General features: G+C 34.1%; 4 protein-coding genes and 1 pseudogene across 5 annotated transcripts; 4 read left to right on the plus strand and 1 right to left on the minus strand.

Moving 5' to 3' along the window:
- Positions 1–6,355: 6,355 nt before the first annotated feature.
- LOC148927009 (putative disease resistance protein At1g59620) lies at positions 6,356–10,072 on the plus strand. Its single transcript, XM_089057253.1, has 3 exons — positions 6,356–7,388; positions 8,048–9,809; positions 9,903–10,072. The coding sequence occupies exons 1-2, from the start codon at positions 6,395–6,397 to the stop codon at positions 9,775–9,777; spliced, it is 2,724 nt and encodes a 907-aa protein (XP_088913379.1). The 5' UTR covers positions 6,356–6,394; the 3' UTR covers positions 9,778–9,809; positions 9,903–10,072.
- Positions 10,073–11,607: 1,535 nt separating this feature from the next.
- On the plus strand, positions 11,608–14,400 carry LOC125195907 (protein CutA, chloroplastic-like; annotated as a pseudogene). The gene is made up of 7 exons (XR_016137710.1): positions 11,608–11,671; positions 12,115–12,312; positions 12,405–12,526; positions 12,828–12,890; positions 13,644–13,675; positions 13,802–13,896; positions 14,186–14,400. The product of XR_016137710.1 is annotated as a protein CutA, chloroplastic-like (transcript).
- A 60-nt stretch (positions 14,401–14,460) lies between these two features.
- On the plus strand, positions 14,461–15,950 carry LOC148927010 (protein arginine N-methyltransferase 1.1-like). The gene is made up of 5 exons (XM_089069916.1): positions 14,461–14,597; positions 14,748–14,835; positions 14,929–15,044; positions 15,163–15,313; positions 15,561–15,950. Exons 1-5 carry the CDS (start codon positions 14,532–14,534, stop codon positions 15,764–15,766), a joined length of 627 nt encoding a protein of 208 aa, XP_088926042.1. The 5' UTR covers positions 14,461–14,531; the 3' UTR covers positions 15,767–15,950.
- Positions 15,951–16,516: 566 nt separating this feature from the next.
- LOC148927011 (heavy metal-associated isoprenylated plant protein 8-like) lies at positions 16,517–17,476 on the minus strand. Its single transcript, XM_089070221.1, has 4 exons — positions 17,350–17,476; positions 17,107–17,273; positions 16,848–16,935; positions 16,517–16,755 (listed from the first exon to the last, which is right to left on the minus strand). Exons 1-4 carry the CDS (start codon positions 17,474–17,476, stop codon positions 16,517–16,519), a joined length of 621 nt encoding a protein of 206 aa, XP_088926347.1.
- A 2,012-nt stretch (positions 17,477–19,488) lies between these two features.
- LOC148927012 (putative disease resistance protein At1g50180) lies at positions 19,489–23,954 on the plus strand. The gene is made up of 3 exons (XM_089069949.1): positions 19,489–20,639; positions 21,616–23,425; positions 23,526–23,954. The coding sequence occupies exons 1-2, from the start codon at positions 19,646–19,648 to the stop codon at positions 23,391–23,393; spliced, it is 2,772 nt and encodes a 923-aa protein (XP_088926075.1). The 5' UTR covers positions 19,489–19,645; the 3' UTR covers positions 23,394–23,425; positions 23,526–23,954.
- Positions 23,955–26,164: the final 2,210 nt, after the last annotated feature.

Consider the following 26,164-nt stretch of genomic DNA (forward strand, 5'->3'; position numbering starts at 1 on the left):
TTCTACAGCAGTTTATCTTGGATTCATTCAAGAAATATCCTTTTTACTCATTTCCCGATTACCTTTGAGCTGATGATACTGTTTCACATTCATTTTCGATTATAATAAACCTTTGTGCTCAGTCTCTCCCTTTTGCCCCTCTCTTCCGGTGGCAATCTCCAGTAATCGGGACTAAGATGACCGGCAGTCGTGCATTGCATTAGATAAGTCTTAGCGCATCTCCAATGGTACTTCGGCAAGAAATCGGCCAGCAGTTTCTCCCCCTGCCACGTCAGCAGCACTAAAAATCCACCCGCCACATCAGATTTAGGCCAGCCGCAAAAAAATAATTCAAAAAATACTATATTTTACGGAATTAAAATTACGATTAAATTACGGAATTAAAATTACGACACATATACGGGAAAAATTCGTTAATTTTATTTAAATAAAAAAAAGTACATTAACTAAAAATAAAAAAAATTACATAATAAAAAAAAATCCGGGCTTCCACACACGAGCCACCGCCCCATTCTACTCCTCACTAATTTATTAAAAAATGTTAGTATGCTTTGAATTCGTTATAGTTTGCCGCTACCCGACGGTATGACATGTTTCTGTTTAAGGTCTTAATTTTGTATTGGGTCTAGCCCGTCGTCTGTGTGCCTATTTAAAAATTACATAATTAAAAAAAATCATAAAAAAAATACATTATATAATTTTTCAAAAAAAAAAAAAAATTTTAAAAATAGCGCTGGCCGATCGCTGGCCGCCACAATGGCGGCCAGCGCCACGCGATCGGCTAGCCCACGCCGAAATTTTGGCCGATTTCCCGCGCGCTGCCTCCAATGGTTCGGCTAGCCGATCGGCCAGCACCGCGAATCGGCTAGCCGGTCGCTAGCCGACCATTGGAGATGCTCTTACTATACATACTTATTGTCGGATCGGATTGTGCCTGTGCATACTCTGACTCATCAGTGGTTAGAAGCAGAGAAGCAATCTCGAGTGGTGATATTGTTCGATATGTATTGAGAGCATTTGATATCATTCCATATCTGTATGATCAAATCACACTATTTTATTTTGGAAATCCTCCTTATCTTACGTACGTTCATTTTCATTTACTTTGTTTCATGGTTCCAACAACATCTTACGTGTGAAATAGTACTAATAATAATATGGATACATTCAAAATGATATGGAAAAATACCACTGGCGACAAACTTGATTTTGTTACTATGCAGGCGGCTAAAGAATCAGTCTTATTCGTTATTATTGTTGTACGTAATTATTTATATTTAAATTACTTATAAATAATTAAATATATCAACTATGCTCTGAGAAGATAATATTAAAAAAGATGGCTAATTTTTTAATTAGTTGAATCTATTTTTCATTAATACTATTTTAATAATTTTTTTTGATCTCTTCTATTCCTTCTATCCCATTAAATATGAAATATTTGATTTTCAGCACAAGATTTGATGTAATATTATTTTGTGAGTTAACGAAAAGAAAGTAAAGTAGAGGAAAAAAAGTAGAGAGAATATTGTTAAAAATGTTTCATTTATAAAGGCAAAGAAAAAATATACTTCCTTCGTCCCAAGATAAGCAAAACATTTCTTTTGGTCACGGAATTTAAGAAATATTTAAAGAGTTAACATAAAGAGAGTAAAGTAGGTGGGAGGGAAAAATAGAAAAGTAAAGAGAGAATATAATTTTTTTAAAGGAAAATGACTCAGTTATAGTGAACATTCCAAAACGAAATATGACTCACATTAGTTGTGCTCGAAATCCGTGCCATATCAAAATATCTAGTTCACGGGACACGTGAGAGCGTATATTTGTGTGCGTATTTGGCCTACTATAGCTAAAGGAATATCCAAGGTACTATTATATATATATACTACTGTACTACTCTATTCAATAAACTTTCCCACTTGACGAGACTTTGAAACCAATAAGCTTTCCCACTTCACGAGACTTTGAACGTGGATACAACTATGGTATTATATTAAACTAGTATCACACCCGTGCTATGCACGGACTAAGGTATTTTAAACATTGATTTAGGATTATAAATTAATTTACATGATAACATTAATAACAAATTAACTATGCACTGTCCACTTTATTCTCTTCAAATATGAAATATTCTTTTAAATAATAAAATTATATGAGGTCTTAAATTATAATGTATTTAATAATTAATATCAATGATACATTCGATTAAAGTAGTAATTTTATTAAAATAAAGTTGTGATATACAAATGATGAGTTTATAACAATTTGTGTCACAAATTTGAGATAAGAAAATTTCACTGTATTATATAATGATAATATTGAAAACTGTACATAAATATAGAAAAAAAATATATGTGGATATAGCAAGTTTGAAAAAAAATATCAATGTACATTTCTATATTTTTAATAAATATGACCACAGGGGTGTAATCCGTTGTTAATTTTTCTTAAATTGCTAATTTGCTAACTCATCAATGCAATGTATTAAAATGTCAATACGACGATACTGAAATGTCAATTTAAACTTAAGTTGATATTTTAATATGTATTATATTGACATTGATATTTAAATGTCAACACAAATATGTGTTGACATTTTAATGTGATCATGTCGAGATTCGGCGAAAATATAAATACGTGAAAATAATATTATAAAATAGAAAAATAACTCTGACCATGAGACTAAAAAGTAAAGCAAATTTACATCACAAAACAAAAAAACCTAAGGAATGTATAATTACCACTTCTACTAATGAGATTTAAGATATTATTTATCAAAAGCTATAATTTAAGATTGCACTGGTTAGATACTTTCTAGTCGAGCTTCATTTTCATCGCAATATAGTGACCCTATACACTAAAAACCCAAACCTTGAAATCTAAATCATAAACCCTTAACTTTAAAATATACTCATCATGACCAACAAATGATCCAAATATCAATAAAATTCTCCCTCTATCATAGTTCAATTTTACTTTGTTGATCAATTATTCTATTTTGGGGTTTTAGATCTGTATTCGATATACTCCATTACACTCGGTTGGCCTACTTGCTAATCCCTACTAATAGTAGATGTTTTTTACCTGAATCTTGGCGGTAAAACTGTTTATATACTCATATCAAGAAAGTGTTTTACAATAGGGCTATGTGAACGGTAAACAAAAAAAAATCTTGCTTGCATTCATTTAAGTATTCATTTAAAATTCCATAAATTTTAAATGAATGCTTACATTTTATTAAAATGTCACCACAAATATGTGTTGACATTTTAATGTGATCATGTTGAGATTCAGCTAAAATATAAATACGTGAAAAATAATATTGTACATTATTTTTGTAAAATAGAAAAATAACTCTGACCGCGAGACTAAAAAATAAAGCAAATTTACATCACACAAAACAAAAAAACATAAGTAATGTATAATTACCACTTCTCCTAATGAGATTTAAGATATTATTTATCAAAAGCTATAATTTAAGATTGCACTGGTGAGACACTTTCTAGTCGAGCTTCATTTTATCCCAATATAGTGACCCTATACACTAAAAACCCAAACCTTGAAATCTAAATCCTAAACCCTTAACTTTAAAATATACTCATCATGACCAACAAATGATCCATATATCAATAAAATTCTCCCTCTATCACAGTTCAATTTTACTTTGTTGATCACATATTCTATTTTGGAGGTTTTAGATCTGTATTCGATATTTTCCATTACATTGAGTCGGCCTACTTGCTAATCCTTACTGATAGTAGAGGTTTTTTTACCTGAATCTTGGCTGTAAATATGTTTATATACTCATATCAAGAAAGTGTCTTACAATAGGGCTATGTGAACGGTAAACAAAAAAAATCTTGCTTGCATTCATTTAAGCATCTATTCACCCAATGGTATTATTTATTGGAGCCGAAAATTAAATTAAATTATTTATATTTTATTCATATAATTTAATATGCGCATTTAACTTATAATGTACAATTAACGTAACTAAGTAGAAACGTAGTAGAACAATGTAAAAGATTGTGCCACTAAAGTTGCAAGTCAATCAACGTTTAGTTCACTTTTACTACTCAAATCAATCTTCTTGTAATAGGAAAAAAGCTCAAAACATGTAGTACTATATTATTTATATATTTAAATACCATTATTCCATTTACATTATTATAATTATGCATTTAATTATTTAAATACCATTATTTTCATTAATCTCATTAGTTCCAAAAATTAAAAATGAAATTGGCACTAAATAATATTAATTGTCAATCAATAAATTATTTGTCATTAATTTTGTGCATCTAATTTTATAACAGTTTTTAGATATCATATTTATGTTAAACGGCTAAGCTACCTCCTTAATAATTCTTTCAAGCCCATGATTTACTACAACAACTTCATAAAGTAAATAATTAACACAATTTATTAATTATTAATTGTATTTATATATTAAATATACTAAAAATTGAATACAAATTTCACTAACTTTAAAATAAAAATATATTAAATATATTATTAGCATTTAAAGATTACATAAAAAAACCACAATACTAATACTATAAAATAGCTAACATTATTTTAAATATCATGTCATATGGAGTATTATGTAGTTTTATTGTTATAATATGCATTTAAATTAACAACAATGACATTATTTTTAAAATTTTCTCAACATTCTCCTTTTATATATGTATATATAATATATATTTTTTGAAATTATTAAAAAATAAGTAGGAACGTTCAACTACATATAATCCCAGTACATGTGCCAATAAATCATTAATATATTTTGGGTGCATGTACAGAAAAGTTAAGGACAACTAAAACACATAATCAAAAACAAAAAATAATAAAAGAAGGAAAAAAAATAGCACCCACCACTACAACAAATGCATGAACACAATCCTCATTTCTACATCATCAAAAAAAAAAAATAGCACCCACCACTACAACAAATGCATGAACGCAATCCTCATTTCTACATCATCTCTCTCCCTTCCCTTCCCTTCCATTGAAAAAATTGATAAGAGAGATAAACAATTGCAAATAGAGTTGCGGAGTTGTCCTCTTTTGCTAGTATCCAAAGGATCCATCTTCTCGGATTGCAAATATAGTTTCGGTGTTAGCCTCTTTTGCTAGCCTCCAAATGCTCAATCTTCTCGGATCACATATCCATTCTCCCCAAGCTCAAGTTCTCCATTATCAATCACCGCATGCTCTCCTGTTTATACATAAAAAGGTTGTCTATTGACTCGTTTGTTGTGTTAACATAAAGGACAACCCAACATATTTATAAGCCCAAAAAGTACTAATTAGGATCATTTTCCCAAACATTTCGCTGCTCATTTAAAAACAGAGAAGCCTTTACAATCCGGCTACGCACACATTTAAAAATAGAGAAGCATTTATAAACAAACATAAAAAAGCATAAAACAACATACCATTCGATCGTGAAGCACACATACTAAACTCACGACATTGGTTCTCTGGCTCTAGGAGCGGTAACTTCATAGACATGGATACAACGAACCTTGATAATCGAATCAGTTTTCGTTGGTTCTAGATCATTGAGCAAGGCGTGGAATAGTACCATGGTATCAACCTTGCTACTCATGGGAAGAACAAAAGGATGAAGTTTGAACTGTATAAGGTAAGTAGGCATGTGTGAGTAGATCAAATGTCATATTTATAGGGAAAAAAAAAAGAAATATGAGGCTCTTTTAAAACTTTTCAAATTCTCCACTTAGGTTAAAATTAAATTTGTTATAACGTTAATGGTATTAACACATTATTTTTTTTATTTACTCTACCATAAATATTCATTAATATAGGAATAAGAATGAATGAAAAGTCAGTTTGAATCAAAAGACTCTTGGTATGAAACAAAGTAAAGTCTCTCGATATTTCTTCTATTGGTAGCTAGCTTTTTTATTTTTATTTTATTATTCATAATGACAATAAATGCAATTAAGATGTCCCCGTACCCTAATAGGAGATGAACGATCGTCATGGCCCAAGATAGTGAATAATCATAACAATTAATCCATAATCATTTTTATATTTCAAGTTAGAAACTGTCGAATGAATTTATAATTGTGTTTTCTGAAATTTCATGAATTCAAGTGAAAGATTAATAGTTCTTTATAATTGCATTTACCTCACTTGCATAAGATTATTATCAAGAATGTCCCAAAACTCCCCTTTTATATATGTATAGATTAATATTCCTATCATTTTAAATCAATAAGCTTTTGTCTCATTTTATATCGATATATGCTATCACATTGTGAACGCAGCTATCCTCTCATTTTCAAAATCAACAAACTTTTGAATCACTGCGTTGATACGGAATAGTCTTGAATAGATAACACCAAATGTAATCTGTTGCAGAATGGCAGAATCTGTTGCGAATGTGTTTCTGGAAACCCTTCGTGATTTGCTGGTTGAAGAAACTAAGTTTTTGCTTAGTGTTGGCGGCGATGTTGAGAAAGTCAAAGGAGATCTGAGAAGCATACATGCCTTGTTGATGAAAGCAGACAGAGAGAGACATGATTCTCCAACTCTTAAGAGCTGCATACGCCAACTCAAAGATGTTGCTTTCAAAGCTGAGAATCTGCTTGAAACGTATGCTGTTGAAGTTCAATCCAAAAGGGAAGAAGGGTGGAGGAGCCTCAAGAACAAATTTCAAAGGTACTTTTGCATCATGTCTGAGTGTTACAGTGTCCACGAGATTGGGAAGGAGGCTTCCGACATAATACCTGCCCTGGACAAACTCACTAAAGAGTTAAAGTCGGAGTTGGATCAACAAGGCTCATCATCTCATTCCAAGCAGGAAGATGAGCGTCTGTTGAGACAGACGTATGCTCATGACGTTGAGCCTAATTTTGTGGGCATGGAGAAAGACATCCAGCTTTTAGTCTCCAAGGTGAAGGATGAAACTAGAAGAAAACGAGTAGTGAAGATATATGGGATGGGTGGTCTCGGAAAAACTACTCTCGCCAGAAAGGTTTACAACCACACAGATCTCCAATCTTATGCCCGAGCATGGGTTTGCATCACCCAACAGTTTCAACCTAAGGCCGTTTTCGGCAATATTTTGAAACAACTTAACAAAGACATAAACGTTGATGTCTTGGAAGTTGAGGATTTGATCACGAGAATTCAAAGTTTATTGAAGGAGAGGAAATGCCTGGTGGTGATAGATGATATATGGGAAGATGTTCATTGGGAGATCATAAAGCAAGCTTTTCCGCTGAATTGTGATGTGATTCTCACAACTCGTTCTGAGGATATTGCTAATCAACAATCCGAACCTCACAGGCTGGAATTTCTGACAGTGGATGAAGGTTGGACTTTACTTCAAAAAGTAGCAGATGTTTCTCCAGGTCAGAAGTTTTAACTGTATGAATATTGCATTTTTGAATATGTTTGGCTGGTCGATGTTTCATGCGTTATTGTTAGAAATTTAGAGGGGAATCTGACTCATCTCCTTTTCTACAGCCTCATTTCATGGACACCAATCTTTTGACAAATCTGAACTATTGAGAAATAGGAACTGTTGCACCTTTGTTGCCCTCAATTTGTAATTTTTGTATCACCTTCTGGATGCAATCCTTCTGTGACAACCATAGTGTCTTATTTTGTCTATTTCTCAATATATCCATGCCTAAGATCCTTTGAACACACCTGAGATCCTCTATCTCAAATCCACTCCCAAGGATTTCTTTAATCTTTTGCAATTCATTGTCTGGTCCAAAGATCAGGATACCATCAATATACATTAGTAGATATACCATAGTTGCTTTATTCCTACTCTTGAAATAAACACTACTATCATATTTGGATTTCTCAAATAAAATGAGGAAAATAAAAATAAAAATTGAATGCACTATTTTTACATTTTTTTGACAGATCTTAATTTGTGAGGCTGGGTAGGACTAGAAATTTCTCTAGAGCACTATTTAATTTTATTCTTATTGTTATTTTGTGTCCTTCTAAGATTGAATTAGATATATGCCTCGCCTTATTTTGTATATTGTGGCAGATGACCCAGATTTAAAATCATTCGAAGATATTGGAAGAAAAATTGTATCAAAGTGTGAAGGATTACCATTATCAATTTGTGTTATTGGAGGGATTTTGCGCAATAAAGTACACACAGAATGGATAGAGGTAAATCTGAACATGGAATCACATTTGAAACATGGAAAAGGTGTTGGAAAATATGAAAAAGTAAATCAGGTGTTGGAGTTGAGCTACGATGCATTACCTTATTACCTGAAACCATGCTTCCTCTATTTAGCATGTTTTCCTGAGGATCACAAGATTGATACAGAGGAACTGTATTTATTGTGGATGGCGGAAGGCTTCATTTCCTACCAAGATAAAGAAGCTAATGAGACTCTAAGAAATGTGGCTCATAGATATCTAATAGAACTTGGTATGAGGTGTATGGTTCAATTGCATGAAGCTGACACCTACACTCCACTTACGAAATTTGATTCGTGTGGGCTTCATGATTTAATGCATGATCTCTGTTCTTCTAAAGCTGAAAAGGAAGAGTTTCTGATGCACATTGATGCTTCCAAATATCTGACTGACATTCTTTTACCAACTCGAATAGCCATCAGTCATGACCCGAGTAGTGAACTAAGTATAGATTGGTTAAAGGAACTTAGAGGTCTTAGATCTTTTATTGTTCTCCGAAAATACTATTATCCTATACCAACCATGGGCTTCAAAGAGAGTACGGTTAACTTTAAGATGTCGCAATACTTGAGGATATTTGTGGTAGATGGTTGTAAGTTTGAAGGGGGGAAATTACCAAGCAAGGTGGGTGAACTAATTCATTTGAGATACTTGAGTTTGAGGAATTCTGATGTGATAGAGCTACCAAAGTCTATATGCAGCCTGCCATACTTGCAGACCTTAGATTTGCGAGTATTACCCGATGTTGCTATTAGATTGCCAAATGTGATATGGAAGATGAAAAGACTAAAGCATCTATTTCTCAATACTGGAATAGAAGTGATTGGAGGGGAGAAACTAAAACTAGGTGGGCTACTAGAGTTGGAGACCTTAGATACGATCAGTAGTAAGACAACTTGCATTGCAGATATCCCTACATTGATTAGTCTACAGAAGATGTGTGTTGAAGTTCATGATGTGGATAGCCTGTTAATTGTATTGAACAACAAAAACAGCCAATTACGAGAGAGTTGGCTTTCAGTTTACTCATGTGATTTCAGTTCTGAGAAAGGTAGAGAGGTTTTGAATCACTGGTTGATGTCTCCTTCGTTGGTTAGTTTGGTGATGCGGAAATGCATTATGAGTAGCAGTGTTCCATACTACAAACCAGAGATGTGTCAGAATTTAGTATCGTTGTACCTTATAGAATGCAAGGTTAAGGTAGATGTGAAGGACTTTGGCAAGTATCCCATGTTGCAAGAGCTATGTTTGAGTGAAGTCGAGATGGAAGAAACATTAACTTGCCACTCAGATTCATTTCCACGACTCAAGGAACTTGGATTAATAAATTTGCACGATTTAAGGTTATGGGAAGCGGAGGAAGGAGCATTGCCAAAACTTACTGCCTTGATTATTCATGGGTGCCCCAATTTGGAGAAGCTTCCAGATGGTTTGAGATTCTCCTCCTCTCTTCGACGCATCTCTATCGAGAAAATGCCAAGAGAATTCATGGAGAGAGTAAATGAAGAAGATTATGGGCCATTTGTCAAGAAGGACATTAGTATGGGTATTGTCTACGAAGAATAAGCAGTGGTCGATAACAGAGGGTTGAAGCAAAGGTAATCAATTTGTGAGCATACATTCTATATATCATATATATAACTAAACGCTACTCCATATACCATCTTGACCTTGTGCTATTTCTCTTTCAGATGATAAAAGTTTGATTCCTGTGAAGGCTCTCTACACTTGCTTTTTCGCATTTATTGACTCAATTGGTACTCCATGAAACTTTCTTGATTTTGTTTATGTACTCTCATATTAATAATAAGGCTCTCCAGCGCACCTCCCGACTCACCACGAGCCACCTACATCAGCTCCAACTCATCCGCTCTATTTTGTGGAGGGATGAAGTAATATTTATTGACTTTTTGTTCTTTCAAGATAGATGTGAAACTAGAATCTAAAATAACCAAGAACGTATGATTCCTTGATGATTGTAGTTCATATGTGCATTATTTGTGAAATTTCTTTTGCTTTTTCTATATAACTTTGATGCATACTTAATGAAAGTCCTAAGACTTTTGCTTTTATAGGCTCAATTATTAATAGTAGTAACATTTTGTGGAATTTGTTTATGTACTCATACTTTCCTGATGGTATTCCATGAAATATTTTTCTTGTACATTTTTTAACTTCCTTTTTTGTTTAATACTCACAAGTGAAGGTTGATGGATGTGTTTTTTTAGCAACAGAATATAATTGATACATATACTAGCCTATCGTTTATGGATATAATAGTGTTAAATTGATCTTTTTCAGATCATATGTTCTTGTTGTAATAATAATTGATTATTAGAGAATGAAGAATTTAAAGAAACTCACTGCTATTGCAAACGAAGCTTTTCGGCTTGAACAATATACGAACAACGAACCCAGAATCTCGTAATATTTAATTTGGATTGCGGATGATGCTATAAATGAAGATGAAAATCCGTTTGCTAAGTTAATATGGATATCCAGACATACTTCAATCTCCAATTTGACAATATTAGAATTAGAAAATAAAATGTAATTAGTTATTAGTTTAGCTTTTATTCGAGCCTATGCAATTTATTGTAAATTGTAATCAACTTTTGGCAAAATGTAGTCAATAAAAGATATTTTCTCCTTCAATCTTTTCTCTCCCGTAATCATCGATTTCTACATTTCTTCATGCTCTTCAATGGAGGTTTCTCCATCCAGTGAATTCACCATTTTCAACAGACAAAGACTTTCCTACTATTGAACAATCAAGAATTTTGCTGAGGACTAGAAAAATAACTTACAAGTACCATTTGCCTAAATAGGGTATGATATATCGCACGAATAAGGGAATTTGTTACGTAAGCTTCTTTGTAACGAACACGATTGTCATCTTGATGACGATCAAATGCCAAAATTATGGTCCAAATCCAAAATCAAGTAGCAAACAAATATAAATAGGCAGCATTATTATCAGGGACGGATGTAAATGCCCCTTCTAAAATCCTTAAAATGTCTTTGTATAGAATTTTGCCCCACCTATGCAGAATTTCTGGCTCCGTCCCTGATTATTATGATGAAAAGAACCAGATTAGTCAAAAGAATAGGCAAGCTTGATATAAATTTGAATGCAAAGATCAAGCTGCTTCTATTTTATTTTGATTGGGCTTATTATTTTGGGTCATGTATATTAAAGCCCAAATCCTACTAACCCATACTGCCATATAGTTGTTTTGGGCCATACTTTGTCTTTTGCTAGTTAAAATTAAAGCCCCAAATACTACTAACCCAGTCCACCTTGTGTTATTAATTTATGTAACTAATCTAAAGCAGTCTGCTTTTCCTCTCATAATCTAAGGCTAATGCATTTCATCTATACAAAGATAATCACAGTTGAGCCCATCTCTCCTTGAGTCCTCTGCACAGCTCCAAATCGAATTTCTTCACCCAATTTAAGGTAACATTCTCTATGGTGGCATTTTCCGATCATTCTATCTCTCTCTTCCCAATCTCTTTTGAATTTGAGCGGCAATTTCGTTTTGTTAGGATATAATTACAGTTTATTAGTTGCACATCACATTCCTAGGTTCTACAGCAGTTACCTTTTCAATTATTCAGGATTTAGCCTTTTCAATCATTTCGCTATTCAATTTTTGAGCTGATAGTGCTGTTTTGTACTCATTTTCGATTATAAGAAACCTCAGATGAAGAATCGTTTAGAGATAGGAAGTCGTCTGCAGTGGAATATTTATGCATAGATGATGAATAACCAATCTCAGAAAGTAGTAAAAAAAATTTACTATGAAACTAAGTACAATGCAAGTGGTTTGGCTACTTGGAAATTGTAATTTTCATCTGTATAAACTAGATAGAGTAATGGTGTTGGCTTTCTTTACTTAGGGGTCTGAATTGCAAATACTCATCATGGCACTAAGACTCTCATCCGTTGTCTCCTCCACAGTGGTCCGTAGGCGACTCTCTCTGGTGGGTGCCTTTTGTGTTCTTACTTCTTAGTTTCGGCCTCTCCAATCTCTGTGCAGTTTCTCTATCTTCGAGAACAGGGTGTGCTCAGTCTCTCCCTTTTACCCCTGTATTCCGGTACTTGGATGATTGGATATTTGCATTAGTTTATCAATGGATTGTTTTTTCCAAATCTGACTATTTGTGTCCATGCTCCTTAATAAATACAGGACGAAAGTTGGTACGCAGTCTGAGAGTAAGAAATTTCATACTATAAGTATAAGGATGGAAGCAAGTAAGACGACTGTACCCAGCATTGTTGTCTATGTTACAGTTCCAAACAAGGAAGCAGGTTTGTTTTCATACTTTGTAGAACTTCAGGGTATTATGTGGTTACATATATTGAGTTTATAGCTATGTCACGGTTTTTCTAGTGTTTTTCATTGCTTCTGTTGGTCAAGTTTAGAGTGAAGCATCTCAAGGAAGCTAATGATTAATTTTAAGTGATAGAAGAAACTAAATGTTCATTATGGAGAGTTCTACTTATCATAAATCCATATAAAGCTTACCATTATATCTTTGTGATGTGTTTGCCTGTTATTAGCTATAATCACTTTTAACGGGACACTTATAGGGTATTCATCTGTTTGCAGGGAAAAAATTGGCTGAAAGCATAGTCAAAGAGCGGCTTGCAGCGTGTGTTAACCGAATACCAGGTCAGATTTCTGCAATTTAGGATACAGATGAAAGTGCACTCTCACTGTATTGAAGAATAGGTAGTCTCTCAAGGATTCTAATCTTGAGTTTAGATCTTAGCTTGCAGTAGCTCATTAGTAGCTAAGCTGTTATTAGCATTTGATATTACAACTCTCAACTCCTACTTGTTGATTTGATAAACTATGACAGTTTTTACATGTTAAACTAGTCTTGGAATTGTTGCATTTTGGGGTAAATAGTTTTCAATAGTTATCATTGTTTGATCTTCCAATAAAGACGAAAAAACTGCTTCTCTCTTTTCTTATCTTTGATATGGTGTTCTAAAATCTGCTACCATGCAATTTATTGTGTTTCCAAAGTTGTGTTTCTGAACCCCTTGTTAATTTAACAATCAATTTCTTAGGGATCTTCCAATTAGAGATGGTTCTTCGATATTTACCTATGGATGTTCATGTTCCCATTCGACATGCAATGCCTTCTCTTACGTGATACTTGGAGTCAGCAATTTCTGGCCCAACCCAAATATTTTACCTTTTTTTTGGGGAAAATAGTTTACATGGATAGGGAACCAAAATTGTGAGTCCCAAAAAGAACTCGGCATATCTGGCAGGCGCAGCCCTTTTTTAATTGCAGTCGTTCCCGTGCACATTTAGTAAATGCGTGGGCTGGTCTGGCCTTTGAAACACATAGCTGGATCTTTGGCCTGAACATTTCTGCCTCTACCAAAAAATAACCTTTTTTCCTCAATGCAGGCGATGAATCAGTTTATGAGTGGAAAGGAGAGGTAAATGTGGTCATATTTCTCTCTCTGTGTGTGTCTCATGGATGAAACCACTGGTACTGACTTTATGCAAAAGTTTGTTGTTGTTTTAGAGAATTTACATCCTGTTTCTATTTGACATGCAAACAGATACAAACTGATTCTGAAGAGCTGCTTATAATCAAGACGAGGGAATCTCTTCTAGAGGCTTTAACTGAGCATGTCAAGGCAAATCATGAATATGAGTGAGTAGTTTACCTTGTCTTGCTTCTCAGAAGATCTGGTCATTCAATTATTTGAACTGCTTTCAGTTTTACTTTCATCTTTCATATAGATCTCGAAGATTTGTCTCTTAAAAGTGCGGTAATTTACCTGGCAGTGCATGTTAGCTATTTGACCTCCTCTTCATTCTATTATCTAAGCCATTCTCACTGATAGAGATGACACTAGTTAAGATTTGAGCATAATTTTCATAAGCCACATCCCTATTTATAATCAGTATTCTTAATTTTTGTTTGCTTTGTTCTTCCACAGTGTGCCTGAGGTGATTTCGTTGCCCTTAACCGGTGGCAATCTCCAGTATTTGGAGTGGATTAAGAACAGTACTCGGGACTAAGATGACAGGCAGTCGCTCATACCGGTTTGGACTGCATTAAATAAGTTTTACTTTGCATACTTATCCTCGGATTACGCCTGTGCTTGCTCTGAAACATGGATAAACTCACATATGTGATGAACTATATTGTTGAGTAGTGTACTATATTCGTTTATCTTCGTGTTGATCATTACTAAGTGCAGGTGTGTTTATGCTCGTGACAAGTGGCTGGTAAGTTGTCAGTGGATGGGATATTTCTGAGTGGATGTTATCATTTCTGAGTGGATGGGATGTTTTCTAGTATATCAGAACATGTTGGACTCGGTGCTTTATGCTCGTGACAAGTGGCTGGTAAGTTGGGTTTTAGTTTGATTTAAACAGCCTAATGATGTTGGTGGATAGTTTCCTGACATACAAAATATATGGCACAAAGAATACCATATTTATGTATTCTCACAAGCTCTTTCCAATGTTTTATGTTTTGCTGCATTCTATTTGCAGGCCAAAGATGGAATTGTATTGCCTGACAAAGCCTCCCTTCATCTGACTGCAATTGAAGATGCTGACTACAAGGAAGACAAGATTGAATGTGAGCTTTATTCGTTCTGTAATGCATTGCCCTTTCTGGGTTTCTTTCTCTATGTAGTGCTCAACATTCTTCTGCATGTTCACTATTTTGCAGTTTGGAATATTGTATACGGGTTTAACATGAGCTGCATCAGAAAGCAAGCCATAGCAGAGCCCCTTGTAGACACTGTAGAACAGAATCAGATTGTTACCAACTGCCAAATGCTCAAGGTTGGAACTTACCTTCTGACTTCCCTCGGTTTAATTTGTTTAGGTCGTTCTGTATCCTTTAGGTCATGCTGTACATTGAGAGCTGCTTTTATATATTTTTGTTATTTCATGATTTCAGACCATGGACATTTCGAAGATGGATTCGGTAGATGCTTCTTTCACAGCTCCCTTTAAGCTTGTGGCTGAACGGAATGACTACATCCATGCTCTGGTTGCTTACTTTGATGTTTCTTTTACCAAATGCCATAAATTGATGGGCTTCTCTACAGGTAGGTGTTGTTACAAATCTACCTTTCTAAAGCTTTTTGTGAATCTTAGTTTGCCATATTCTTACTACATCTGCTGTTTTGCATAGCTAAATTAAGGCAGTAATTCTGTGTGCTTCTTGATAGTATTTTGCACTGTATGGCCCACACTTATTTTGTTGCATTGTAGTTGTTTTTGGTACATACTCAGAACATAGATTGTTATCATTTTCACTTCTGCATCTGATCACAACTGTACTCTATTATATAGGACCAAAGTCCCGCGCCACTCACTGGAAACAGACGGTGTTATACCTAGAAGACGTGCTTAGCATTTGTGAAGGGGAGACATTGACGGGGACCATGACTGTGGCGCCTAACAAGAAGAATCCTCGTGACGTGGATATAACTGTTAAGTATTCACTAAATGGGAAGCACTGCCAGGTCTCAAGAACTCAACATTATAGAATGCGCTGATTTACGCGTTCCTTATGCCGGTGGAGGGGATTCAAATAGACTTCTGCTTGGTGTTCTACCGTATCTACTGTCATAGACAGAGCTTTCCATTTCTGATCACTATGTTATTTGTGTCACCAGCATGTAACATTATAGCAGTCTCTATTGTTTTCTTGAATTTTGTTATTTTTATTCAATTTTATTACCTTTGTCTCCAAACATAATTCAGTTGAAAGTTGAGTTTGATGGGTATCAAGATTACCTCTTCATTTATCAGTTGATTTTATATAATGAGAGAAAAACTATACTCCCCCTCCCTCTCTCCCAAGCCCATGACAAAAAATAAAACATCTAATATATCTTCCTTTATTTTCTACTACTACTATTTTACTCTTTCTTCTCTCTGTTTTTTTGTCTTGTTTTGTTTTTTCTTTATTTAATCTCATGTCCAAAAGAATGGCTCAACTAACAAGGGGATGATTGATTATTTGTTTTATAGATTTGGGTTTGTTACACCTAGTATGCCTAACTCTTCTTTTCATGTAATGGCTTCTGTTAAATTGGGCTTGTGATTCTGTTATTGAACCAGCCTCATCCCTAATTTAGAGACCAAAATTGTGAGAATTACTGAAATAACAATGACCTAAATTAACCTTTTCTTTTTGTTCAATCTTCACATCAAATTACTTTCAAATATTCAACTTTTCTTGTTTCTAAAAATCATAATATCGTCTTATTACTTTGTAACATGGCTTTTAAATTTCCTAAATATTACATCAAAGAACAAGCATTAGGATTTTCATCACTAAACAATTGAGGTGCAAACACAAGTTGATGAATATCATTCAAATTTGCATCATTTTTGTCATTCTTGTTTAAATCGGTTTCCTTCAAAATCTCAGCATGCCTCCCACCTCTCTTGCTGATGAACTCCACGAGCTTCTTCGGGTCCATAGTTCCCTTCACAGTCACCTCGTTCTTCGCTACATCCGGATTCACGGTTTGCACGCCTGCATATATCGTCCACAAAAAATGACGTTGGACGAGAGTCACGAGACCAGTCAAAGTTTAAGAAAGAAAAGCTCGTTGATCGATGCCTAACCTTCCATTTTTAGGATGCAATGCTTCACTTCATTTGCACACCCCTCGCAGTGTATGTAAATTTTCAACACTACCTCGGACACCGTTGGCTGCGAAACAAATCATCAACTATTTTTTGAGATTTTGAAGTACTATACACCAAGTTAATTTTATCAATATATTAGAGTTAAATTGTAAGGATAATAAAGTTTTGAAATATAATCATTTCATATTATGATTTGTTTAATTTTTTTTCCTATTTCAATTGCTAAACGTATTACCTCAGGTTTCTTTTCCTCTTCCTTCTTGTCTTGTTTTTGAGGAGAAATCAATTCAACATGCTTTCCACTTTTTATCCTCAATCTCTCACTAACTTTGATGGGATCAGCATTTGCCCCCTTCACTTTAACTTTATGATTCTTGGCATCAATTTCCACCCCCTCCACATCTGCAGTATTATCAAATTATACATTTTATTTAATCCAAATTCTAAGTATATTTGTAATTAATTTGTAGCAACAAACCTTGAAATCCACGAAGATGGTTGAGCACTTCATTTGCGCAGCCTTCACAATGAATATAAACACCCAAAACTATTACCCCTTCCTCATTGTTGTTGCCATTCTGATTATTGGTTGCTACACAAGTCATTTTATTTGTTATTATATATGCAGATTATTAGTGTAGCATATGATACTTTATATATATGTGAGCTATGAGGTGTAACATGGAAAATTGGGAGTGATGCAATTCGGGTTAAAAATCTTTCCAATAATGATTGTAATATTACCTATTTTGCAGGGTGTAAAGTAGAAAGTGATAATTAATCTTCCATTTTAAACAATCTATTACTCATTTGTGTAGTAAAATTATATTCTATAATTTGATATACCTGAAGCTGTAAATGGGATGGAGGTTAATGTATTGATGTTTTTTCTAAACTAAGGGATCTTTTTCCCTTAAACACTGGTTAAAATAGTAAGACCATATACTAATATATTCATACTATATAACAGTAACTGAAACAAAAATTGTAACCCTCTAACAAAAATAGAAATAAAATTATTAATATGAATACAGCTATTGTCTCATATAAATCATAGAAATAATCATAGATACAATTGTCATCACTCATCGCATGCATGGTGAATTAATAAGCTATTTCTAATTCGATGGAATTATACGTAGTTGAATAATTCTTTAGTCCTTGTTGGCATAGAATTGAATGAAGAAGTGAAAGTGAGGGGTTTTGTGTAGGGCTGACAATTTTTGGCACGAGACGATAACCCAACACGAACCCGCACGAAATTAAAGGGTTTAAGTCAAAGCTTATTTGGTTTGTGTCCTTATCGGGTCGACCCGTTAAGGACACAGAATATTCGTGTCGTGTTCGTGTCGGGTATGGGTTACCCATTAAGAAATAATATTATAATATTATTAATTTTTATTATTTTACAAATGATGTATTATTTTGTTAGATTTGTTGTATTTTGTTGCTATGAATCTATTAATGTTATTGTTCATCAAATCAAATTGTATAATCAGATTTTAGATTTTGAATCGGATTTCTTAATGATCGGATTCAAGATTTTTGTAACTTTTGTTAATCATGAGCAGTTGACTGGTTCTTGCTGTGTTATCAGGTCGGGTAGCTATAGTGTCGTATCACGTACATGTTGTTATCGTGTCGTGTTGACCCAAGGTGGTTCGTGCCGTGTTCAGACTTGAGGGTAGCATGTCGTGTTCATGTTCCGGTTGGAGTTTTCTTAACGAGACGCATTCGTGTTTGTCCTTATTGAGTCGTGTCGTTCACAGGTTGTCCCGATAACGACCTGTATGTCCCCTAATTAAGGGCTTATTAGTCTTTTATTTGTTCAATAAGATACTTTATTAGATAATCCATTTAATTAACCAACTCACAAACAATGAATTTTAGAAATTTTGAATTGAGGGTGTGAATTTTATGATACTCCCTCTCCGTTCCACAAGAATATGCACTCATTTATTTTTAGTTTGTCCTACAAAAATATAAATTTATAATTTAAAAATTATTCTCTACTAATAATATTTTAATTATTTTTTTTCTCTGGCTCTCTCTTATTTTAAGAGAGTTCCGCTTTCTGTTCCAATAGTAAGTAGAATAATAGCTCGTTTCGAAGTAACAAATTTGCAAGAATTAGCCGGTGCCTCTGAAGTCATCTGTTCATTTTCTAATATCAGTAAAATAATCAAAACCATTTTTCTTAAGACGTGGTCGTCTTTGAATTTAATAAGCTGCCCCACTTCACGTGACTTGAACATGGAACATAGAGTCCATTACTAAACTAATTATAAAATATGAGATATCAATTTGGGGATGCATGAAAAAGAAAATTGGTATTCTCTCCGTTCTTAAAGAATATGAATTTTGATTTGACATGCATTTTAATGTATTATTGGTAAAGTAAGAGAAAGATTAATAGAGAAAGTTTTTAAGTGTTAAGGAAGAATGAGTCTAATCTATAAATCTTTGTAGAGAGAGATTCTAAAATTGGAATGTTTATAAGATGAACGAAAAAGGAAATAGTGCATACTCTTTAGGGACGGAGGGAGTATTGATGTGGACGGGGGAGTATCAATAAAGCCACAAAAAGATTATCCTCACCGATCACATTGTGAATGCTGCTATCCTCTCATTTTATATCAACAAACTTTTCATCTTGCGGAGACTTACAGCTATACTCTGCATTCATGTAGAACTCTCTTGCATAGATAACACAATATGTAATCTATCAAAAGAAGTGCTAACAAAGAAAGAAACAGGAAAAAGTAGTAGAATTAATGGCAGATGCTGTTGCGAATGTGTTTCTGGAAACCCTTCGTGATTTGGTGGCTGAAGAAACTAAGTTTTTGCTTGGTGTGGGCGCTGATGTTGACAAAGTTAAACGAGATCTGGAAAGTGTACATGCTTTGCTGATGAGAGCTGACAGAGAGAGGCATGATTCTCCCACTCTAAAGACTTACATTTCCCAACTCAAAGATCTCGCTTTCAAAGCTGAGAATCTGCTTGAAAAGTATGCCGTTGAAGTTCAATCCAAAAGAGGGTTGAGGAGCCTCAAGGACAAATTTCAAAGGTACTTTTGCATCATGTCTGAGTGTTACAGTGTCCACGAAGTTGGGAAGGAGGCTTGCGACATAATACCTGCGCTGGACCAACTCGCTAAAGAGCTAAAGTTGGAGTTGGATCAACAAGGCTCATCATCTCATTCCAAGCAGGAAGTTGAGCAGCAGTGTCTGTTGAGACAGACGTATGCTCATGACGTTGAGCATGATTTCGTGGGCATGGAGAAAGACATAGAGCTTTTGGTCTCCAAGGTGAAGGACGAAACCAGAAGAAAAAGAGTAGTGAAGATATATGGGATGGGTGGTCTCGGGAAAACCACTCTTGCAAGAAAGATTTACAACCACAAAGACCTCCAATCTTATGCTCGAGCATGGGTTTGCATCACCCAACAATTTGAACATAAGGCCATATTTGGCAAGATTTTGAAACAACTTGACAAAGACATAAACGTTGATGTCTTGGAAGTTGAGGATTTGGTCACAAGAATTCAAAGTTTTTTGAAGGAGAGGAAATGTCTGGTGGTGATTGATGATATATGGGAAGATGTTCACTGGGAGATCATCAAGCAAGCTTTTCCGGTGAATTGTGATGTCATTCTCACCACTCGTAATGAGGATATTGCTAATCAACAATCAGAACCTCACAAGCTGGAATTTCTAACAAAGGACGAAGGTTGGACTTTACTTCAAAAAGTAGCGGATATTTCTCCAGGTCAGAAGTTTTAACTATCTTCCTTCATCCATGTTTTCATTGTATAGTTTTGTTAAAATTTAGAGCTTTTCCATCTGAATATTGCATTTTTGAATATGTTTCATGCATTATTTTGTTGAAATTTAGAGGGTAATTAGAATTAGGGGTGAACATTCGATTTTTTATTAATTAACCAATTTTTTATAAAATTTGAAAATCCAACAATCCAAAAAATGAATTCAACACTAATATCTTCATATGGCAGGTCATGAACTTCAATAAAAGTTACTAGTGCATCTCTACTTATTATGATTTTTTGATTGCCTAGTTCTATACTCCATAGTTTATACCCTTTCACGTAGTTTATACCCTTTCACTCCCCCCTATATTCAATCGTAAGGCTGGGTTCTCGTCAGACCGTCGACATGGATATTAATTTGTTTTATAAAAAAATAGATGAGAGAGTATCTTTTTTAGGGTATCTGTCAAAAAATAAAAGAGAGGATATTTATATAATTCAATAAAGTAATGGAGAGTGATACAGATTTATACTCCCTCCGTTCCATAGTAGTGGAGGCATTTCTTTTCGTCACGGAGATTAAGAAAAAGTTGTGTTAGGTGAGTTAAGTAAATGGAGAATAAAGTAGGAAATGAAAAAGGTAGAGAGATGTAGAAAGAATAAAGTAAGTAAGTGTGGAAAAATGTGTTGACTTTTACCAAAAAAAGAAATGACTCTACTACTATGGAACGTACTAAAATGGCAAAATGACTCTACTACTATGGAACGGAGGGAGTACGACTCAAATAAAACTAGGAAAATATAAATAAAATCTAATGCACTATTTTTACATTTTTTATTTGACGGATCTTAATCTGTAAGACTGGGTAGGTCTAGAAATTTCTCTAGAGCACTATTAAATTTTATTCTTATTGCTATTTTGTGTCCTTCTAAGATTAACTTAATATATGCCTCGTCTTATTTTGTATATTGCGACAGATGACCCGGATTTAAAATCATTTGAAGATATTGGAAGAAAAATTGTATCAAAGTGTGAAGGGTTACCACTATCAATTTGTGTTTTTGGAGGGATTTTGCGTAATAGAGTACACTCAGAATGGATTAAGGAAAATTTGAACATGGAATCACTTTTGAAGCACAAAAAAGGTGTTGGAAAATATGAAAGAGTAAGTCAAGTGTTGGAGTTGAGCTACGATGCCTTACCTTATTACCTGAAACCATGCTTCCTCTATTTAGCATGTTTTCCTGAAGATCACATGATTGATATAGAGAAACTGTATTTATTGTGGATGGCGGAAGGTTTCATTTCCTACCAAGATAAAGAAGCTAATGAGACTCTAAGAGATGTGGCTCAAAGATATCTAATAGAACTTGGTATGAGGTGTATGGTTCAACTGCATGAATCTTGGGCCCAGAATAATCCACTAATGAAATTTTGTTCGTGTGGGCTTCATGATTTAATGCATGATCTCTGTTCTTCTAAAGCTGAAAAGGAACGGTTTCTGATGCGTATAGATGCTTCCAAACATCTGACTGACATTCTTATACCAACTCGAATAGCCTACAGTCATGACCCCAGTAGTAACCCAAGTATAGATGGGTTAAAGGAAGTTAGAGGTCTTAGAGCTTTTATTGTTCTCCCAAAGCACTATTATTCTGAACCAACCATGTGCTTCAAAGAGAGTACGGTTAACTTTAAGATGTCACAATGCTTGAGAATATTTGTGGTTGAAGGTTGTGAGTTTGAAGGGGGGAAATTACCAAGCAAGGTGGGTGATCTAATTCATTTGAGATACTTGAGTTTGAGGAATTCTGATGTGGAAGAGCTACCAAAGTCTATATGCAGCCTGCCATACTTGCAGACCTTAGATTTGCGAGTATGGTTCAGTGTTGCTATTAGATTGCCAAATGTGATATGGAAGATGAAAAGACTAAAGCATCTATTTCTCAAAGCTGAAATAGAAGTGATTGGAGGGGAGAAACTAAAACTAGGTGGGCTACAAGAGTTGGAGACGTTAGATGAGATCAACAGTGAGACAACTTGCATTGCAGATATCCCTACATTGATTAGTCTACAGAAGATAGATGTTACAGTTCGTGATGTGGATAGCCTGTTAATTGTATTGAACAACAAAAACAGCCAATTACGTGAGAGTTGGCTTTCAGTTCAGTCATGTGATTTCAGTTCGGAGAAAGGTAGAGAGGTTTTGAATCTCTGGTTGACGTCTCCTTCGTTGGTTGTTTCGGTGATACGTAAATGCATTATGAGTAGCAGTTTTCCATACTACAAACCAGATATGTGTCAGAATTTAGTAAAGTTGTGGATTAGAGATTGCAAGGTTAAGGTAGATGTGAAGGACTTTGGCAAGTATCCCATGTTGCAACATCTATACTTAGATAAAATCGAGACGGAAGAAGCATTAACTTGCTACTCAGATTCATTTCCACGACTCCAGACACTTGAATTACAGGATTTGCACGATTTAAAGGTATGGGAAGCAGAAGAAGGAGCAATGCCAAAACTTACTTACTTACTTATCTCTGGGTGCCCCAATTTGGAGAAGCTTCCAGATGGTTTGAGATTCTCCTCTCTTGAATACCTCTCTACCTGGAATATGCCAAGAGAATTCATGGAGAGAGTAAATGAAGAAGATTATGGGCCATTTGTTATGAAGAAAATTGAGATGGATAACGTCTACAGAGATTATGGGACATTTGTCGAGGACATTAAATCGGATAGTGACTCCGAAGAATAAGTAGTGGTCGCTAAAAGAGGGTTGAAGCAAAGGTAATCAATTTGTGAGCATACATTCTATACATCATATACTCCTTATATAACTAAATGCTACTCCATATACGATCTTGACCTTGTGCTATTTCTCTTTCAGATGATAAGAGTTTGATTCCTGGTGAAGGCTATCTACATTTGCTTATTCGCATTTAGTGACTCAATTGACACCCCATAAAACTTTCTTGATTTTGTTTATGTACTCTCATTTTAATAATTAGGCACTCCAGCGCACCTCCCGACTCACCACGAGCCACCTACATCAGCTCCAACACATCCGCTCTATTTTGTGTCTGGTTATCGAGTCGGTTATATATTTCCATCCGGGTTTTCTTTGTGGTTCTTTCCCGGATCAGATTATGAGAGTCGAACCACATAGGATTAGGTTTGTTTTTCCATTATAAAAGAGTCTTGTTGTTTCCATTATTTCAATTGAGCAATAGCAGCTTATCTTTTTCAAACTCGAAACTCATGTGTCGAAACTTGTATCATATATCCTCATGATATTTTACCAATTTGTTTTCTTGTTGGTTGGATGTGTTTTTCTGACCCATAAATACTGTTACACTATATAATTTTTTTGGACAAATAAAGTAATGTTTATTGACTCTTTGTTCTTCCAAGATAAATGTAAAACTGGGATATGAAATAACCAATAACGTATAATTCCTTAATGATTGTAGTTCATATGTGCATTATTTGTGCAATTTCTTTGGTTTTTTCTATATAACTTTGATGCATACATAATGAAAGTCCTACAACTTTTGCTTTTATTGGCTCAATTATTAATAGGCTCAATTATTAACAGCTTATCTTTTTAAAACCCTAAACTCTCTCTTATTCCTCCATGTGGTTTGTTTTGTTGTTGGTTGGATGTGTGTGTTTTTTTACCCACAAATACTAATATTATGATTGTGGATAAAGGAAGTAATGTTTATTGACTTTTTGTTCTTCCAAGATAGATAAACTGGGATCAGAAATAACCAAAAACGTATAATTCCTTGATTGTAGTTCATATGTGCATTACTTGTGCAATTTCTTTTATATTTTCTATATAACTTTGATGCATACATAATGAAAGTCCTACGACTTTTGCTTTTATTGGCTCAATTATTAATAGTAACATTTTGTGGAATACGTTTATGTACTCATGATATCCTGATGATATTCTATGAATTATTTTTCTTGCACATTTTGTGACTTTCTTTTTTTGTTTAATATATACTCCCTCCGTCCCAAGATAAGTGACTTATATTCTTCTTTGGGTGTTCCACTATAAGTGACCAATTTCTATTTTTAGCAAAAAGTCATCTCTCTTACTTTATTCTCCACCTACTTTTTTCTCTCTTCTCTCCTCTACTTTTTCCTCTCTCATACTTTACTCTTTCCACTTTAACTTACTTAAATATCATTCCTTAAATCCCGTGCCAAAAGAAGTAAGTCATTTATCTTGGGACGGAGGGAGTACTCACAAGTGAATGTTGATGGATGTATTTTTTTTTCCTCAAAAGAATATAATTGATTATTGATACATATACTTTTCATTATGAATATTATAGTGTTGATTGATCTTTTTCTGATTTTATTGTTCTTGATTTTTTGTTGTAGTAATAATTGATTATTAGAGTATGAAGAATTTAAAGAAACTCATGGCTATTGCAAACAAAGCTTTTCGGCTTGAACGATTCAAGAACAACAAGCTAGACTCAATAATATATAATTTGATTGCGGATGATGCTACAAATGAAGATGGAAATTTATTTGCTAAGTTAATATGGATATCCACTTACCAGCCATACTTCAATCTCCAAGTTGAAAAAATATCATAAAAATACTTCAAAATATGAAATATAACACATATGAATAAGGACATCTGTTATTAACGAACACGATTGTCATCTTCATAACGAACAAATGCCAAAATTATGGTCCAAACCCAAAATCAAGTAGCAAACAAATCTAAATAGGCAGCAGCATTATTATGAAGAAAGAACCAGATTAGTCAAAAGAAAAGGCAAGGCTTAATACAAATTTGAATGCAAAGATAGAGCTGCTTCTATTTTATTTTGATTGGGCTTATTATTTTGGGTCATATAAATCAAAGCCCAAATCATACTATTTGGGCCATACTTTGTCTTTAGCTAGGTAAAATTAGAGCCCAAATCCTACTAACACAGCCCAACTTGTGTTATTAATTTATTTAACTCATAATCTAAGGCTAATGCATATCATCTCCATCATAAAGATAATCACATTTGAGTAAATTATTTTTTCCAAACGAAATTATAAAATAATTAGATTTTTCTATCCAACTTTCATTTTAATTATAAAAAAATCACATAATTAAAACAAAATATTAACGGAGGGAGTACATTATTATAAGTTCAAATTTTAGTAGATGAAAATGGAAAAGCAACCTACGGAATTGTTAAATAGAAAAAAAGGGAAAAATTTCTCTATGGAATTGATTTGAGTCCTAACCTTATTCCCATCTCTCTCCTTTAGTCCTCTACACAGCTCCAAATCGAATTTCTTCAACCAATTTGAGGTAATTTTCTCTATGGTGGCATTTTCCGATCATTCGCGGCAATTTCATTTTGTTAGCATGTAATTACAGCGAGGTGTTAAATTTATTTATTTTTCCTACAAACTTTGAAATTGACATATAACATCACAAACTTAAATAGTTGTTAAATTTTTTCCTATTGCCGACCAAATTCAACTACATTAAATGAGATG

Source organism: Salvia hispanica, chromosome 4, assembly GCF_029641045.1.
Source record: "Salvia hispanica isolate PSC_SH4W2 chromosome 4, Shi_PSC_v1, whole genome shotgun sequence".
NCBI lineage: Eukaryota > Viridiplantae > Streptophyta > Magnoliopsida > Lamiales > Lamiaceae > Salvia > Salvia hispanica.

What these genes read in the sequence shown, in the direction of transcription:
- LOC148927011 (XM_089070221.1), bottom strand. Translation starts at nt 17,476, where the DNA reads ATGACTTGTGTAGCAACCAATAATCAGAATGGCAACAACAATGAGGAA. An exon ending in AAGAGGAAAAGAAACCTGAG is followed by an intron (nt 16,936 to 17,106) that starts GTAATACGTTTA and finishes TTTGTTTCGCAG; the next exon opens with CCAACGGTGTCCGAGGTAGT. An exon ending in TTGCATCCTAAAAATGGAAG is followed by an intron (nt 16,756 to 16,847) that starts GTTAGGCATCGA and finishes CGATATATGCAG; the next exon opens with GCGTGCAAACCGTGAATCCG.
- LOC148927010 (XM_089069916.1), top strand. Translation starts at nt 14,532, where the DNA reads ATGGGATGTTTTCTAGTATATCAGAACATGTTGGACTCGGTGCTTTAT. An exon ending in ATGCTCGTGACAAGTGGCTG is followed by an intron (nt 14,598 to 14,747) that starts GTAAGTTGGGTT and finishes TTCTATTTGCAG; the next exon opens with GCCAAAGATGGAATTGTATT. An exon ending in ATTGATGGGCTTCTCTACAG is followed by an intron (nt 15,314 to 15,560) that starts GTAGGTGTTGTT and finishes TCTATTATATAG; the next exon opens with GACCAAAGTCCCGCGCCACT.
- LOC148927012 (XM_089069949.1), top strand. Translation starts at nt 19,646, where the DNA reads ATGGCAGATGCTGTTGCGAATGTGTTTCTGGAAACCCTTCGTGATTTG. An exon ending in AGTAGCGGATATTTCTCCAG is followed by an intron (nt 20,640 to 21,615) that starts GTCAGAAGTTTT and finishes ATATTGCGACAG; the next exon opens with ATGACCCGGATTTAAAATCA.
- LOC148927009 (XM_089057253.1), top strand. Translation starts at nt 6,395, where the DNA reads ATGGCAGAATCTGTTGCGAATGTGTTTCTGGAAACCCTTCGTGATTTG. An exon ending in AGTAGCAGATGTTTCTCCAG is followed by an intron (nt 7,389 to 8,047) that starts GTCAGAAGTTTT and finishes ATATTGTGGCAG; the next exon opens with ATGACCCAGATTTAAAATCA.